The sequence below is a fragment of the Tamandua tetradactyla genome, chromosome 8 (assembly GCF_023851605.1).
Source record: "Tamandua tetradactyla isolate mTamTet1 chromosome 8, mTamTet1.pri, whole genome shotgun sequence".
Lineage (NCBI taxonomy): Eukaryota > Metazoa > Chordata > Mammalia > Pilosa > Myrmecophagidae > Tamandua > Tamandua tetradactyla.
In genome coordinates, this window is record NC_135334.1 from 75,507,029 (window position 1) to 75,525,598 (window position 18,570).

General features: G+C 39.9%; 1 protein-coding gene and 1 long non-coding RNA gene across 5 annotated transcripts in view; both read left to right on the forward strand.

The window, feature by feature from the left end:
* Positions 1-4,069: 4,069 nt before the first annotated feature.
* Positions 4,070-18,570, forward strand: part of LOC143643483 (uncharacterized) — a 46,355-nt gene continuing 31,854 nt past the window's right edge. For 2 of the 4 annotated variants that reach the window (XR_013156295.1, XR_013156294.1), the window contains exons 1-5: positions 4,070-4,199; positions 4,692-4,782; positions 5,595-5,784; positions 6,511-6,627; positions 10,852-11,082. This is a non-coding gene — a long non-coding RNA (uncharacterized LOC143643483). Of the gene's footprint in view, positions 4,200-4,691; positions 4,783-5,594; positions 5,785-6,510; positions 6,628-10,851; positions 11,083-14,424; positions 14,530-18,570 lie in introns of those variants that run through there. The other 2 variants (XR_013156296.1, XR_013156297.1) reach the window with 2 other exon arrangements.
* Positions 11,181-12,125, forward strand: LOC143643482 (olfactory receptor 52K1-like). Its single transcript, XM_077112107.1, has one exon. The coding sequence runs from the start codon at positions 11,181-11,183 to the stop codon at positions 12,123-12,125; it is 945 nt and encodes a 314-aa protein (XP_076968222.1).

Consider the following 18,570-nt stretch of genomic DNA (forward strand, 5'->3'; position numbering starts at 1 on the left):
ATGGACACTATGAGTCAGGTGGAGAAAGATTTTGACAGTTTGAATGCTGAAGTGGGAACTGGAATATAATAGGGAGCAGATGTCTTCCAAAGTCTCCCTGTTTACTTATTTCTAAATATAATGAAAAAAAGAAAGTTTTATGCCAAAACTCAAAAAGCCACTAGTCTGATAAGGTCATCTTGGTCTGTGTCCATGGGTAGTCTTTGGTCTAAAGCTGTTGATTTTGCCTTGTCATCACAGAGCCTTCACTCCTGGTGACCTCACACCTGAGATATAAAGATACTTCCAACTTCATTTATATAAGAGAAGAATGATAATCTACATTTCTATCCATTGGGAATTTGGTGAACTATCTACCCAGGAACTGAGCGAGGGTGAACATTACATCCAAGGCATAAATGGCCAGTGCTATTACTCTGGCCAGTGGTATCCTGCCTCTGTCTAAAACTCTCAGTGATGGAGAGCTCATGACCTTCCAGGGCTACAGGTTTCAAGTCAGTTCTCCTTGTTAAAATGTTATGTTTTCAGCTGAGGCAGTCTGTGTTCTTTTCTTTTGACATCTCATCCTGAAGGCTAATCCCTCTCACTAAAAGTAAGTCACATTCTCTGGTATTTCTTCGTATATCATGCAACTCTTTCTTTGCATGTAAATGTAGTTTACTTCTTAAAGAATATGAGTTCCTCATTTATTTTGTGAATGTATTAATAAATATCATTGAATACCAACTACATGCTAAGTCTGCACTAGGGACTGGGGATACATAGACTGCTAAGGCAGGGATGCTACACTTATTGTTCTTCCCTGAGAAAGAGACAGAAATGGTAATTATAATAGGTTATCTCTGAACACCCTTTCTAGGCCCAGCACAGTAGAAGAATTAGGAGGAAGGCAAAGGAAGTGGGAGGTGAGAATATTGATCTCTATTTCTTTCTCTTTTTTTCTGTTTCTCACAAAAACTCAGATACAAGAGATTTCTCTTAATATTAACCCTGACAAGTAGACCTCTGCTGCTCACATTATCTTCTTCCATTAAATGTAGTCTTCTTTCATCTTGTGAGTTCCTTTGCCTCTTTGGAGATCACTGTTTAAGAATTACTCTGCTTTCTCATCTCAGTGGTGTTATGGAGCTATATGCTCCAGAAAGGCATACCCTTTATAACAATCCATTCCTATGGGTGCAAACACATTGTAAATAGGCCATTTTGATGATGTTATTACAGTTACGGTTTGGCCAAAGTGAGTCAGGATGTCTCCATCTTGTTACTGGATTCCTTTATAAGCAGAAGGACACACAGAGAGAAACCAGTGGAAGAAGCCAGAAGTCAGTGGAAACCAGAGAAGTCAGCAACGGCCACCATGTGCACTGCATGTGACAGAAAAACTAAGGACTAAGGATCACTGGTAACCAGCCGCAGAATGCCAGAAAACTCTGGGAGAAAGCCTTGCCTTGATGACATCTTGATTTTGGACTTCTAGTTTCAAAACCATAAGCCAATAAATTCCCATAGTTATGCCACCAACCCATTGCATGGTACTTGTTTTAGCAGCCAGGAAATGAAAACATCCCTTTCTTGTGGAAAGAGCCTACAACTCCTAGTTCTTTCTGTTTCCCACCTCTGTCCTTATGATTCCCTCTTATACCACCACATACCACATGGAGATTATGTTCTAACTTGAGGTCATATGTAGTAATAACCTCTTGGTTGTTTCTTCTGAGCATAGCCGAGGAAGCTTATAAATAACACCAAATAAAACCAACAAATAGAGTGGTATGTGTTAAGGAAGATTTTTGCAACAAGAGAGATATACTTATTCTCCTGATACCTTATACTGGGAATGCCATCAGCCTTCAGGTCATATGTATTCACAATAAAGGAGTGGCTCTGTAACCAGTACAAGCCCAAGAGTATAAGGATTCCATCCCCAAGGAATATATTTTACATCAGAACAACCAGGATATTCACAAGTAGCAAAAGGAAAGTTACATTCTGGCTTAGCTAATTTGCATTTGGCATATAAAGAAAGCATGAATAAAAGCTGTCGGCAACCTATAGGCACATAAGATTTTACTCCTTTACACAAGAAGCAAAAGTATAGGATAAGAAATCTTGGTTTAATAGTCTGGGTTTAGTTACAATATTTCCAATTACCCAACAACCAGGGCATCCCATCAGCCCTAATTAGGGTGCAGAGCTTAATGCCCCAAAGAAGAAGAAGAAACAGTGCTTGAGGGTGGGGATTTTATTTTTTTTTAGTGAACCCCATAATCTTACCTCCTTCCCATTTTCAAGTAAAAATTCTTTGTGTACTTATTGATTCCTTTTTGTTTCACACCCTACATATAACCTGCCAAGATATTCCATTGAAAAATACATTTACAATCTGATTAATTCTCACCACACATACTGCAACTACTTTGGTTCTGAGTCACCATCCTCCCTTATCTGGATTACTGCAATAGCCACCTTAATTTTCTCCCCACTTCTATTGTCACTACCTTTGCTGTTCTCAGCAGGAAAGAAGCAAATGTTTAGCACGTGTCTAATTATATTAAATCTTTGTCCAAAACTTTGGTTTTTACTATGAGAGAAAGGATGAAGCTTTGCAAAGTTCTTAAAGATCCTATGTTATAAAGAAGCTCAGGTAACTCAGGATAAACAAAGATATCTAGACACATTATAAAGGAGGTATATACAATTAAAGAGAATTAAAATTGCTAAAAGTAACTTTTATGTGGGGTAGATTACATTCAAGAGCCCAACAATAAGACTGACAGCTGACTTCAATATACACAATGGGAATCAGAATACAATGGGCCCCCAAGGTCTCCCAGGCCAGGATGAGGCTATTGGGTGATGACACCCTGTTGCCAAGGTATACACCCCTAGGAGCAGTCTTGGGAGAGGGTGGGGATGGAGCCTAAGTCTTGCTTGGCTTTTGCTCAGAAGTTGTCATCACTGAATGCTCTTAAACCCCCTTGAGGCCTGCACCCAAACAGAGCACCCCACCAGAACCCATCAGCTCTGTGGGTACAAGGCCAGTGGGAGGCCACCTGATATCTCCTTTTCTGTCTCATGGTGTCATCCACAAGAACCAAAACAACTCTCACAATCATTGTTAAGCCCTGGAGGGCATGTGTCCTTCCTGGCCTCTATTGTCCAGTGTCAATGTACAAGACAGGTTCTGGCTGTCCCCTGGAATCCAGGGTTGACTCCTGGGCATCAAGGGCTGACCCTTGGGCATCCAAAACTATTGTCCAGCATCCATGGTGATCCTTGGCATCCCAGGCTGAACCCTGGGACTCTGGAACTGTCCCCTCACACCCAAGCCAGCATTGCAAGGGTGCAGATCAGGAGTAGATGTAAGAGAGGTGCACCTCCTCCTTGCAGAGGTGGCCCTCATGTATCGACATTTGATACTTGTCTTGCATGTCCTCTAGGCTGTGCTTGTATGTCACAAGGTACTGGTTGCTGCAGCCACGGGACTTGTACTCAGTGTTGAAGGGCACACATGTCATGCTGGTGCTGCACTTTCATAAGCATCAGCCAGACATGCAGTGACACATCATTGCTGCGCCACGGTCATAGATACTAATGGCTGAGGTTCTGGTAGTGCATCAGGTTGGCTGATAGCATGCAGCCTTTGCTCTGCGTATAGGGCAGGTAGTAGTCACAGAGCTGCCAGGTACCCTTGTGCCACCGGGTTTGGTGCTGATGCATCCCAAGAACAAGCCCTGGAGGAGTCAGCGGCTCTGTGTATGGCAGGTGCACAATTTGACCAGGAGCACATCTAGTCAACATCGGTCTCAAGCACCAACTTAACTAGTTTTCGTCGGTCTCAAGCACTAACTAAAAGGCCATGTCTAAGTTGAGCCAGGCCAGCATGGCCAGCACCTTGCCCATGAGGTTCTTGTATGAGTCCTGCAGCGGAGGCAGCAGCTGTAAGGCCTTGTGGCTTGGCTGCCCACCTTTTGGGGAGTGTTGTTCCTCTGGGCTCAGGCCTCAGATATCCACTGTGATGCATTCCCACATGTCACCCAGGGCTCAGTGACACATGGGTCCCACTCATGTCCAGCAGACCATGCTGTGCTGCTCGGCCACCAAGGGCAGGGAGGCCACCAGCACAGTCAGAAAGTACAGGTGGGGGTGGGATGGCGACCTGGTGCCGGGAGCAGGAACTCAGATACACAGCACATCAGGTAGCAGCAATAACTTTTTTTTTTTTTAACAATGACATTTTAAAAGAACTGTTGGGAATTCGGGCAAAGTCCATGAAAGCCCCTGGTAAAAACCTGCTTCCTTTTCAGGTCTTTGCAAAGTATCAGGGATTTAAGTCATTTTCAGGAGAAAGAGCCCCACTTTTTTATTTATGAATGGTAGAAGATTATTTATTAATAATTAGTAATCAATAATAGATTCTGAATTATATATTTAAATTGTTCTATTCACTCCCCAAGTTAGGAAGAGTTGAGATTATTAGTCCTACTTTAGAGTTAAGGCAACTGACTAAGGACCAGGGATATGACATGCCAAGGCCATAAGTTGGAAATCAGTGCTTAACTCGGACACTATGTACCATGCATGCAAAACAGGGACCTTGCCTTGTTAGGCGGGAACTCATGCTCTTCCATGTCACAGTCAGAAAGGAGTTGGTTCCCATTTACGTGTTCTAACGAGGCTTTCTTTCTTAGGAGGCACTTCAGGGAAGGGGATTGGAATAAGGAGAGACAGAAAAGAAAGGTGCAAGCAGTCTCCACCTGAAGTGCTCACAGCTGCTGGAGAGTAAGTCATGACCCCCGTGTGGAGCATTTGTGCTTCTGAATGGGAAGGGGGGATGGGCTGTAGAAAACCCTGGAGAGAAGAGTCCTAAGACAGGGGAGTCTCGAGTCAACCCCCAAAGAAAAGCCAGAGGCTGCCATGATCTCCTGAGGGCCCTCCTCAAGTACATCAATTTCTGTTTCTGAATCCTTTTGAGAAAAGAGCAGGAGGTTTGTGAGTATAAAGCCAGCTGCTTCCACCCCTGCTCCTTCCTTCACAAATATCTGGTTGGATAAGAATTCTGCACTGGTGCTCCACGGAGCAAATCGAAATGTTCAAGAATTGTACTTCAGCCAAAGGACTGTGGACAGAGCTGAAACAAAGAGATACAGGAAAGAGGTGACACAGGTGTGAGTGGGGAGGATGGGGACATTTTTATTTATTTGTCATGCTCAGCTCTCATATTAAGGATCAGCTTCTCCCCAACTGCTGCCTTAATTCCTTTATTGCCATTGGTTTGAATCTTTAATAGAGGAAGGATAATTTGATAATCCCACCAAAACTCTGTATCTAAAAACTTCAGATCCTCCCAGTACCGCAGAGGTTGCCTGTCTCTTTCCTATGCCAGATGAAATGGAAAAATATATAGGCTACTGAATAGTTGCCAATATTGACTGAGTATTTATTGTGGATAGATTCCCCACTTAACTGCTTTTGGAAGAGAAAAGAAAAAAAAAGAAAACCAGCCCTATGATGAGTGTGAGCGTCTTGGCTTTGAAAGTGAGCAGGGTAACAAGCCAACGACTACTAAATATTTTACAAAACATTCACTACAGGGCAGGTTCTTAGGTTCTGGGGATTAGAGGAAGAAGGCTGGTTTCATTCACCCTCCTGCTTTGAGATCCTGGTTCTGGGAGAGGAAGATATTGCAGAAGCTTCAAAAGAAATAAGACATGTGGACTGTTGGCCATGCTGTATTTGGGGGAAGAATTTAGACAGAACAGAGACATTCTTCTCAGCATGAGGGTGAGTTGGCAGGCCAGAGGGTGGTCAGTCATGAATAGAAGAATATACAGTAACTCCGGGGGTTTTAGAGACTTTGTGAGAAAGTGAGACATATTTGGATTTGTAGGAAATAAATATTCACAGAGGATAAATAAGCGCACTGTTTATGTCCTGGGGATACACTAATGAAAAACAAAAATAGTCCCTGATGATATTAGACTTGTTTGTTGCACAGCTTAGTGCTCATTCTTGAAAAAGATGCACAAATATTAGTAAGACATGGATAAATACTTCCACTAAGAGGATTTTTTTCTGGTGTAAGTAACCAAGACTTGTAGGAGCTTTTTAAAAAAGTATCTATCCATGTGGAATATTAAATTAGGAGAGAATCAACCAGTCTAAACCTGGATCAGATGAGAGGTCTTCTGGAAAACATCAGAAGATTTAATTGCCAGTGGTATGGTTGCTCATGCGTCAAAAGGTGCACTAGCCTCTGTGTATGCTAAAGGCTTTGGTTATGGATGTTTCCTTCTATAATATAGTGTATTTGTGGAAGTGGGGTTTTGTGGAAGAAGTAGATATGCAGATGAAAAGGGGTACTGTAAACCTATTAGACAGCTTTTTAGTTATAGAGGATTAGAGATGATAGCAACTTGAATTTGGGTGGTTTTGATTCAAATAGAGTAGATAATTTTGATTTTTATTTGGAGTTTGACCCGATGACACTTACTTCTGGATTCACTACAGGGCATGAGAACAAGAGGAAATACAAGGATGACTTGACTCTAGGGTTGTATACAGAGATGTGGAATGTACATGGAAGAAAGAAGTCATGATTTTTGGCACGAGCATGAATGGTTTGAGGTAACTGTGGGATTGGTACTTAGGGAAATCAAGTAGATTAGTCTGGAGCTTAGAGGTAAGATAAGATCTGGAAAGGTATATATGAAATTTCAGGATATGGTAACAAAATTCAAAGAATTTAAGGGAAATCCAAGAGAAGGTAACCAAGGATTTTCTGAAGCCATACCTCTCTTCCATCCTTTGCTACTGGATCATTTCTTTCATCTTTAAAACAAGATGCCCTGTCTTCCTTATTAAAACCAAACAAAAAGGCATATCAAGAAACAAAGAACACATAATTACAAATCAACCAACAGTCTCTTGATTTTGCTTCCTGCAGCAGCCACTGCCCCATTTCCATGTGGCCCTTTACAGGAAAATTTTTCAAAGGAGTGAATCATCTTAGATTTCAATTAGTCATTTTTCTTCTCCTCTAACACAGGTAAATCTGGCTCTCCCTCTACATATATTCTAACCAAAATGCTTTTATGAAGGTCTCCATTCATCTGCATTTTCAAACACTAGGCTGATTCTCTGTTTCCAAATCATTTGACTCATCATTAGCATTTGGCATAGTTTACATTCTCTCCTCCTTAATATACTCTAGTCTGGCATTCCTTCTATCTCAGTGGTTGCATATTCCGAGCTTCCTTTTTGACTTGTCCCCCATGACCACTCTCCATACCACCCTATTATTTTAATTATTGTGATTCAGTTCTGGGACTTTTTCATTTATCTGCACTATCTTGGTGATCAATTTGTTTCATGACTTTAAATAACATCCACTTTCTAATGATCCCAAATTTATATCAACAGACAAGTTTCTCACTCAAACTCCAGACAAGTAAATCCAAACGTACCTACATCTCCACTTGGTTTTCTGGTAGACATCTCAAACTCAAACTGATGCAGAATTGAAATCTTATCCTGTCCTATCCACAACTTTTTCGTCTCAGTTGATGGCAGCCCCTTCCTTCCTTCCTGAATCTCAAGGACAAACCTGACTTCTTTTCTCTCCACCCTATATATACTCTGTCAAGAAATTAAGACACTTTTTTCAAATGTATCCAAAATCGAATTCTCATCACATGCACTGCTACCACTTGGTCCTGAGACCCTCCTTGCTTCCCTGGATGACTGCAACAGCCTTCTGGTATTCTTCCTGCTGTTTTCCCTACCCCTTTTGTGTTATTCTCATCATAGAAGCCTGGGCAAACTTAAAATGTCAAATACTCTAACAGCATTTCTCTGCCCAAAGCTCTGGTTTTACTACTTAGAGAAATGAGGAGTCATTACCAAGGCCTTACAATGCCCTGTGAAATCTGGATCCACTTTTATGACTTTATCTTCAACTACTCCCCAACTCATCCACTTCATTCCGGTCTCCTAGCTGATCTTTGAACATTAGACATGTGTTTTCTGTCCTAGAACAATTGCTTCTACTGTTTCCTCTGCTTAGATGTCCTTCCTTCAGGGCTAACTATTATATTGTATATTTCTTATGCCTGTCTCACATCCTCTCATCCCATCTTGTTCTAGCCATTGCTATGGCAACCATATGAGTGTAGGTGTGGCTAGACACTTCCTAATTGCATCCTGCCCTGGTGTTCCCCTGCTCTCAGGAGTACCTGTAGAAACCTGCTCGGCACCTTGGAATGTGCATGAACCTGGAAGTATGAGGAAATAACGTCTTTGGGGTGGAAGACATGATAAATACTCCCTTCTTCCACATCGAGTGGATGACTCTGAGGTACATTCTAAAGGGTTCTTCATGTGGAATTGAACAGAGGAGATCCACGGTTTGCCCAGCTCAATAATGTACTGTTGGATCAGCTTTCCTATTTCTTTCTTTCATCACATTCCTGTTCATTGGTATCACTTTCCCAGTATAAACTACCTTAATGGAGGCCTAGATTCTTCCGTTGAAAGAAATCAAGCTTTGCTCAAGTTCCCTCCCCAGTGAGACTCATCTGATCTATTTAAAATTACAAACTGCCCACATGCCATTGCCAGCAACTTTGGAATTTCCTAAACTCACTCTGTTCTTTTACTTTTTTGTCATAACAGTTAACACAACTGACATATTAAATAGTTTGATTATGTCATTTACTAACATTTTCTCAACCTTTAGAAAATTGTTCTGAGAGACAGGTCTGTTTTACTCACTGATTTATCCTTAAGCCATTTGTTAAATATATTTAATTTTTTTCAGGAAATTTATTGAATATATTTCTTGAATGTTTTATGCATGTGAAATTGAAGTGATCTCAAACTTCAGCCTTGAAAAAAATATTTAGTGGTAGGAAAGAAGGAAGAACAAAATAAGAGACAGAGAGGTAGGAAATAGAAGTATGTGGGATTTTTTTTTTTTTTTTTAAAGTTTGTACTTTTAATATAATCAGATAGGTAACTTTTTTTTTTTTAAAAGTATTTTTTTTATTTTATTATTTTTTGTTTGTTTGTTTGTTTTTTACATGGGCTGGGGCCGGGAATCGAACCGGGGTCCTCCGGCATGGCAGGCAAGCACTCTTGCCCGCTGAGCCACCGCGGCCCGCCCCTGTATGTGGGATTTTAAAAACAGGATTTTGAGAGGTAGACAGTGTTCAATTCAGATAAAAGCTGCAGAGAAGTCTATTTAAATGAAGGCAGGTAAGCAGTCATCAGATATCAACATGGAAATCATCCATGGCGCCAATGGAGCCATTTCAGGGGAGTAATGGGTACGGAAGCCAGACTGGAATGTGTCAACATCACATGATTTTGAAGATGTTGAGTCTAAACATAGACATATGTAGATATTTTGTTGTGAAGAGAAGCAGAATTTTTTTTTTATTACATGGGCAGGCACCGGGAATCGAACCCGGGTCCTCTGGCATGGCAGGCAAACATTCTTGCCTGCCAAGCCACCATGGCCCGCCCAAGAGAAGCAGAGTTTTGAAGTAATAGGAGGAATTATATAATGGAAGACATTAAATATATGAATATGAATAAAATTAAATATGAATGAGTATAAAGAATGTAAGCATTAATATTTATTTTAGAAATCAGTTCTATGGAGAAAGAGGTATAAATGACAATAATATTAAAAAGGTAGGACAATGTCATTCTCCATTTACAGAGAAGAAAATGGGCATTCAGATAAGTGTTTAGTGTGCAAGATAACATAGCTACCATAGTAGCAGTTAGGAATTGGAACAGGGCTCCATTCTAACATTTTCCCACATACCATGGAATGACATTATATGTATTTTCAATTTGCGAATGCTGGAATGTGTGTTGCTCATAGGGAATCTAGGATTGAAGCAAGAGGTCACAGTTATTTAGAACATTGCAACTGAAATAAAACTAGCACTCAACCTTGGCTCTCTTACACCATTAGCTATGATATCTTAGAGGTATTAGTGAACTTTCCAAACATTTTTCTCATATTGAAAAAGAAAAAACTTTTTTTCCGTATTTCTTTCTTTAGTGTCTGTGGTATTACACCGTGCTGTCTCATTTAATTTTTGTAAGAACCCCAATAAGTGTATACTAGCAAAGACACAAAGAGGATCTGGGTAAAATCTGGGCAACATTAATATTTAATTTTTTAAAGGAAGAGAAGACAAAAGTGAACAACAGAAGAAAAGACTTAAAATCATTAAGAATAAAGGATATTTGGTTTGGAAGCCAGAAAATTCACAGAGAATACTCCTGTGATAAAATGAAGGAGCTGGGAGATGTGTGGAGTAAAGGATACACGAATAGGGTGGTTATATGAAATTAGAAGAAGGATAACAAATAAAAAGTGGCTCCTCATTTTCCCGGTAAGGTGGTGGTAGGGCAGTCAGTATTTAGACAGATTTTTCAGCATTGAAAGGACCTAGAAGACATACTACAGAGTGACCTTAATAGAGCTTTCTGCAATGAAGGAAATATTCTGTATTCTGCATCATCCTGTGTGATAGGATTAGTTCATGTGGCTACTGAGTACTTGTGTTTGTGTGACCGAGGATTTTCATCTCATTTCATTAAAATAAAATTAAGTAGTCATATGTGGCTAGTAACAGTCATATCAGAGGGTACAGTCCTAGAGAAAATAGAGATGATGTGACTAACTGGGATGGTGGAAACTGTAGTGTTTGACTTACACAGAAACCTACACCTGAGATGATTGGACCTTTGGTTAGATTGGCAGGTAGGATGTTGCCAATGCATGAATTAAGAAATGAATTAATGAAAACCTATTTTTATTTTTTCTTCAAGGTAATCGTCTTATCAACAAGAATCCAGAGAACACTATCGCCTCTCCATTTCTTTATGAAAGACGTCTTGTGATAGCAGTTCCACCAATATATATTATTCTCCCTGTTCGATGAGACACATAGTTTCTTAAGGGTGGGAACATGGATTATGCTTTTACATGTCTATTAGGACTACTAGTTTATTTTGTTCAATGTTTAGGAATAAGAACAATAGTTAATCCTGCCAGGTTTGGTAAGTGAGTTTCAACTCCATAATCCCATATAACTTAGAAGATATACCTGGAAGGTGAAGGGGCTTGTGAAAATCGACAGGGAGAATTTCCAGGAGCTATGTCAGTCTCCAATATCACCTCTACTCATCCTGCTGACTTCTTATTGGTAGGAATTCCAGGCCTTGAGCATCTGCACATCTGGATCTCTATCCCCTTCTGCTTTGCATATACTCTGGCCCTGTTAGGCAACTGCACCCTCCTCCTCATCATCCAGGCAGATTCTGCCCTCCATGAGCCCATGTACCTCTTCCTGGCCATGTTGTCAGGCATTGATCTGGTCCTCTCTTCTACAACACTGCCCAAAATGCTTTCCATATTCTGGTTCAGGGATCGGGAAATCAACTTCTATGCTTGCCTGGTCCAGATGTTCTTCCTCCACTCCTTCTCCATCATGGAGTCAGCAGTCCTGCTGGCCATGGCCTTTGACCGCTACGTGGCCATCTGCAAGCCTCTGCATTACACCACGGTGCTGACTGGGCCCCTTATTGTCAGGATTGGCATGAGTGCTGTGTTCCGGGCCATGACATTAGTGGTTCCACTCCCTTTTCTGCTCAGACGCTTCCACTATTGTCGGGGCCCAGAGATTGCTCATTGCTACTGTGAGCACATGGCTGTGATAAGGCTTGCCTGTGGAGACACACGCTTCAACAATATCTATGGCATTGCTGTGGCCATGTTTATTGTGGTGTTGGACCTGCTATTTGTTTTCCTGTCTTATATCTTCATTCTTCGGGCAGTTTTACAGCTTGCTTCTCAGGAGGCACGCTACAAGGCATTTGGGACATGTGTGTCTCACATAGGTGCTATCTTATCTACCTATACACCTGTGGTCATCTCCTCAGTCATGCACCGTGTGGCCCGTCAAGCTGCCCCGCATGTCCATATACTCCTTGCTACCTTCTATCTGCTTTTCCCACCCATGGTCAACCCAATCATCTATGGTGTCAAGACCAAGCAGATTCGTGATCATGTGCTAGGTCTATTCCAGAGAAAGAATGTATAGATGGTTAGTTTTGATTGATTGATTTTTTACTTACCCCTCTCTCCAGTACTATGTAGATACTGGGTAAAGTGGGGGGAAAATTCTAAAGGACAATGACCAAAATCCATGTTTGGCAGTTTTTTAGTATGTTAAGGAAAATACGGTCCCATTCATGACCAAGCCACCTGTAATAATAGGCCAAATGTGCCCCATCCTCTGATCCAATGGCAAGGTTTTTTTTTTTTTTTTACATATTTCTTATTGAAATATCTTTACACATTATGCAATCCAAAGTATGCATTCAGTGGTTCCAATATCATAACATTGTTGTGTATTCATCACCGTGATCATTTTTATAACATGTGCATTATATTCCAGAAAATGGAATTAAAAGAAGAAAACCCCAGATTTTTCATAGCCCTTACCCCTCCCTCTTATTGACCAGTAGTACTGCAATCTACTCAATTTTAAGACTTGCAGTAGAGGTAGGTTAACTAAGACAATGTAGTATTGATAAATATTTATCTCAGTGGAACAGAACAAAACAACCCAAAGTAGATCCATACAAACACAGCCAACTTTTCTTTCTTTTAGCAATATAATTATACATCACTATTAAATATCAGGGCTACTGGATTACATTTTCACAACTTCAGGTATTTCCTACTGGCTGTTCTAAAACACTAGGCTCTAAAAAGTAATGTCTATATACTCAGTCAGTCGTCACAGTCGTTTTTAAATCCTACTTTCTCAATTATACCTCTTTCCTCTCATTTGATCTATCTCTCAATCTTCAGGGACATCTAGGCAATGACCATTTTAATGTCTTCTTGCTAGAATGACCTTCTGGGATAGAGGAATGAACCTGGTTGTCGTTCTTGGTCAGACTGGTACCTTTGGGTCTCAGGACACATCTGGCTTAGGCTCAATCTGGAGGCCTCGCGTTCCTAAGAAAATCAACTCACTGAGAAAAACATTTAGAGACTAAGATAGAGCCCAGGGCACTCTCTAAGATTTTCAGCAATACTATTGGTTGGGGCATGTAATATTCTGGTAGTCTGAAATACTCTGGAATTCCATTTCTTTCCTGCTTTTTAGTCATTCTCAATCCCATAATGCCAGAGCCTGGCTCATCCCTAGGAGTCATATTCCACATTGCCAGGAAGACTTACACCCCTGGGACTCATGTCCCACATAGAGGGGAGGGCAGTGAGTTCACCTGCCAAGTTGGCCTAGAGAGAAAGTCTACAAAAGCAACAGAAGAGGTTCTCTGGGGTGACTCTTAGGCATAATTTCATACAGGCCTTGGCTTCACCATTGCAGAAATAAGTTTCATAAGGCAAGCTTCATGATCAAGGGCTTGGCTTATGAAATTGGGAATCCTTAATGATATGGCAAAGGCTTTGGCCACCCCATTCTCATGGACTTCTCACATGGTTAAGGAAGATATAAACATCTTCAAGTCACATGCTCTGGGTTGACATTGTCACACATGAAAAGAGAGTGAAACTATTGTTGAGAGTGGCTCAGGTAGTTTAGATTTTGGTGAGCTCTTCATCCTGACTATGAGTGAGTAACTGAATTTCAAAGTTTATAGCCCAAAGACAGATGCCCCTTCTCATAATGAAATTTCCCTCATATTTTTTCAGGTAAGTGGCTTCTAGCCTCTGCCTGATTTAACAAACAGTGGATTCTATTCTACCACCTCCCAAGGCTACTGGTTACGCAGTTGGACAGTTCCACATATGAGGATAGTAATTCATTCCATCATGTCAGTTTCTGCTTTCTTTGATTTCCTTTTCTGAGTTTTTCACACATACTTATGGCCAATTCCTTCACTGAGCACTTAGCAAATGAGCCCTCTGACATTTCTTTGTACCAAATTAGTAGGTTTGATTCAAAGGAGCCAATTGTTCCTATGCATATGCTTAATGTTTCCAAGAAGTCTTAGTAATATTTGTTGAATGAATGGAGGAGCTGATTATTATCTTTACACTATGAACTGGTAAAATAATATAATAAAATACATTCTTTTGTAGTGGAGAACTTTGCAGATAGCTGAGAAGACAGACAGTTACAATATGTAGTTGTGGTGGACTGTATTACTGCTCAGATATTACCTCTCCTGTCCACTGTTCCCAGGAAGAGTAATTCTTCACCCCACTAATGTTATGTGTGACCATGTGACTTACTTGGCCAACGGAATTTGTACTGTGTTGAAATGTGTCACTATGAGCAGAAACTTTAAATATAGTTGCATAGGTGACTTATTTTTTCTTGGTTTTTCCCTCTGCCATATGAATAATATATTCCAAACCAGTGCTTCTCCTTCATCCTGGACTCAGGAGGGAGAAGACACGTGGAGCATTTGTGAAGTTGACTTTCTGCCTAGAGGATAGCTGCGGCTGACCATAGAGCTCATAACAAGCAAGGTTATTTTTTTTTAAAATTGTTGTTGTAGGTAAACTACTGATTCGGATTTGTTTTGCAGCATTAACTAGTAAAATGCCGGTAGCTAAAGTTGTAGCTTATATTGCATTCCTACTCATCACAGTTGAAGACTGAGTGTTTTGAAGAAAAATAAAATTCAATGTTGCTTCTTCCAATTTGTCCTAGAAAATAATGGATTTCACTCATCTTTCTGCTCCTAAAAGCTCCATCTTAAAATGTCTCATTCCAAGGAATAGATCATCAGAAGTCAGTCTCAGAGATATGGCTGTTTCCTTAGTTTTCTTTTTCACTTTGTCTCTTTTAGCTTATATGACCTTAACACAAATCTTCAATTAATTACATAGCATATAGTAGCAACCAGAAATGTTTCCAGAGAGCAGCTAAGATATTCTGATGTAATAGTGGGTAACTGTCTGAGTACCTGCCATGTTTTCCCCTAGCCAGAAGAGAACACAGGATTATTACATAAAAAGAAAGTTTTATTCTTGCATAAGCCTTAATCAGCTTTGAGAAAGGCATGCAAGTTAGTCTGAGACTTAGGGATGGAAGAGCTAAAATTAACTCAGATGCTCCTGGCTCCATAGCCACCTCTTTCTGATCAAGGCAGGGTATCTGGATTGGCTCTGTCAGAGGAGGTTCATAGCTTGTCATATGGATTATGACTGTATGGTTTTGAAGACTTTGTGACATGATCTAACACTATCAGTACTCAAGTCCCATAATAGATGAGGGACTGAGCATCAGAAATCTATGGAAATGAGGGTCCTTCTCAGGGTCAGGGGAGCACCGGCTTCAATCTCAGTGGATGAAAGGACCAGAGAGTCAAGTAGGAGCCAGTCAGTGTACACTGGTTGTCACTTGAGGGAGTGCCATACATTACAGGACAAGATGTACTTGGGGCCACAGGGCATATAAGGAACAAGAAAACACCTCTCTCTCATATGACCAATATGGTGACAATTTTGTAGATTTCTACTCCAATTGTAAGTCTAACCCAACGAGGAGCGTTATAGACAACCCATGTCAGACTAAATTGAAATTGACTAAGAAATAACTAAAGTTGATTGGATTTGCTTGGAAAGGGCAAAAAAAAAAAAAATCCTGGAAGTGAAATACATTTTGTACAAATGAGTCTGCGACTATTAATTTTGTACTTGTTACACAGAGTATGTCTAGGAGATATTTAAACTTTTGTCATCACAAGACTAATTAGATGAGTGCCACTATTGGAAAGTTCAGATGCACATGAGTGGGTATTGGGCCACTTAGGAGAGCCAATCTGGCTCTGTTGATATGCATTTTCTTCAGAGAAAAAGAAGAGTGGAAGAATTCCACAACTGAGGCTGCACACTTCATTAGTGAGGTAAGATGAGGACAGTCTCTCTGGCCTTTCCAGGAATTGCCTCCAATTATTCTGTCTACCTTATCTTCTTTTCCTAAGTCTATCAGTGAAAAATAGAAACTGTTATTCAATGGCCAGTTGTTTTTGCTTTATGTGCTGGGAACTATGTGAACATTTCACATTCATTGTCACACTGCATCCTTATAGCAAACTCATAATGGGCTCCCCGTTATTACCTCCATTTTCAAGAACAGGAAACAGGTTGTGCAATATATCCAAGGTTTCAGATATTGGTTTAGAGCAATGTGTGCCTTTAAGAGGGATTTCTTCTTGTTCCTCCTGCCAAGTCCTTAGGCACTTGTGCCACATGTCCATTAAAAATATCCACAAAGATGCCTCTTCCCTTGAATTGTTCCTGAACCTTCAAGGTTGCCATGAAGACTTTTAGGCTCAAAAGGGGCCAATGATAGTGGAAGAGAAACATAGACGTCTATATGAGGGAGGAAAAGAGGCCTTGGCATTGAATAAGAGATATTCAGTTCTGGGACTTGTCATATCCCCCTAGTGAATTCACCAGTGCATATTCCCTCCCATCATGTCTGAGATGACCACGTCACTGTAGAAGAGCCTGGCCATGACTACAGCTGACAATAGGACTAAATGCCTTAATGTAACTAGGACATGCCCTTAGTATGATAGATCTGATGTTATTATGGCTGGTTGTCCCTGGATGAAACAGGCACACACACGGGAGTTATTTGTAGTTTCTTCCTCAGATGACATTGGAAGATTGAGGATAAGGAAGAGAAAATATTTTAAATTTTGTCTTTGCTTCTGGTAGACCCAACAGATCATCTAGTGATAAATACCTAATTGTGCATTTTCTGAATTTATTCAGCAGAAAATTCTTAATAATCCTACTAGATTAAATTTTTTTTTTATTAATTAAAAAAAGAATTAACAAAACAATTAGAAATCATTCCAATCTACATGTACAATCAGTAATTCTTAATAACATCACATAGTTGCATATTCATCATTTCTTAGTACATTTGCATCGATTTAGAAAAAGAAATAAAAAGACAACAGAATAAGAATTAAAACAATAATAGAAAGAAAAAAAAAACAAAAACAAAAAACCTATACCTCACATGCAGCTTCATTCAGTGTTTTAACATAATTGCATTACAATTGGGTAGTATTGTGCTGTCCATTTCTGAGTTTTTATATCCAGTCCCGTTGTACAGTCTGTATCCCTTCATCTCCAATTATCCCTTCTCTCTTTTTTTTTTTTTAATTAACGGAAAAAAAGAAATTAACCCAACATTTAGAGATCATACCATTCTACACATGCAATCATTAATTCTTAACATCATCACATAGATGCATGATCATCATTTCTTAGTACATTTGCATTGGTTTAGAAGAACTAGCAACATAACCGAAAAAGATATAGAATGTTAATATAGAGAAAAAAATAAAAGTAATAATAGTAAAATCAAAACAAAACAAAACAAAACAAAACAAAAACCTATAGCTCAGATGCAGCTTCATTCAGTGTTTTAACATGATTACTTTACAATTAGGTATTATTGTGCTGTCCATTTTTGAGTTTTTGTATCTAGTCCTGTTGCACAGTCTGTATCCCTTCAGCTTCAATTACCCATTGTCTTACCCTGTTTCTAACTCCTGCTGAACTCTGTTACCAATGACATATTTCAAGTTTATTCTCGAATGACCGTTCACATCAGTGGGACCATACAGTATTTGTCCTTTAGTTTTTGGCTGGATTCACTCAGCATAATATTCTCTAGGTCCATCCATGTTATTACATGGTTCATAAGTTTATCTTTTCTTAAAGCTGCATAATATTCCATCGTATGTATATACCACAGTTTGTTTAGCCACTCTTCTGTTGATGGAGATTTTGGCTGTTTCCATCTCTTTGCAATTGTAAATAATGCTGCTATAAACATTGGTGTGCAAATGTCCGTTTGTGTCTTTGCCCTTAAGTCCTTTGAGTAGATACCTAGCAATGGTATTGCTGGGTCGTATGGCAATTCTATATTCAGCTTTTTGAGGAACCGCCAAACTGCCTTCCACAGTGGTTGCACCCTTTGACATTCCCACCAACAGTGGATAAGTGTGCCTCTTTCTCCGCATCCTCTCCAGCACTTGTCATTTTCTGTTTTGTTGATAATGGCCATTCTGGTGGGTGTGAGATGATATCTCATTGTGGTTTTGATTTGCATTTCTCTAATGGCCAGGGACATTGAGCATCTCTTCATGTGCCTCTTGGCCATCCGTATTTCCTCTTCTGAGAGGTGTCTGTTCAAGTCTTTTTCCCATTTTGTAATTGGGTTGGCTGTCTTTTTGTTGTTGAGATGAACAATCTCTTTATAAATTCTGGATACTAGACCTTTATCTGATATGTCATTTCCAAATATTGTCTCCCATTGTGAAGGCTGTCTTTCTACTTTCTTGATGAAGTTCTTTGATGCACAAAAGTGCTTAATTTTGAGGAGTTCCCATTTATTTATTTCCTTCTTCAGTGCTCTTGCTTTAGGTTTAAGGTCCATAAAACCGCCTCCAGTTGTAAGATCCATAAGATATCTCCCAACATTTTCCTCTAACTGTTTTATGGTCTTAGACCTAATGTTTAGATCTTTGATC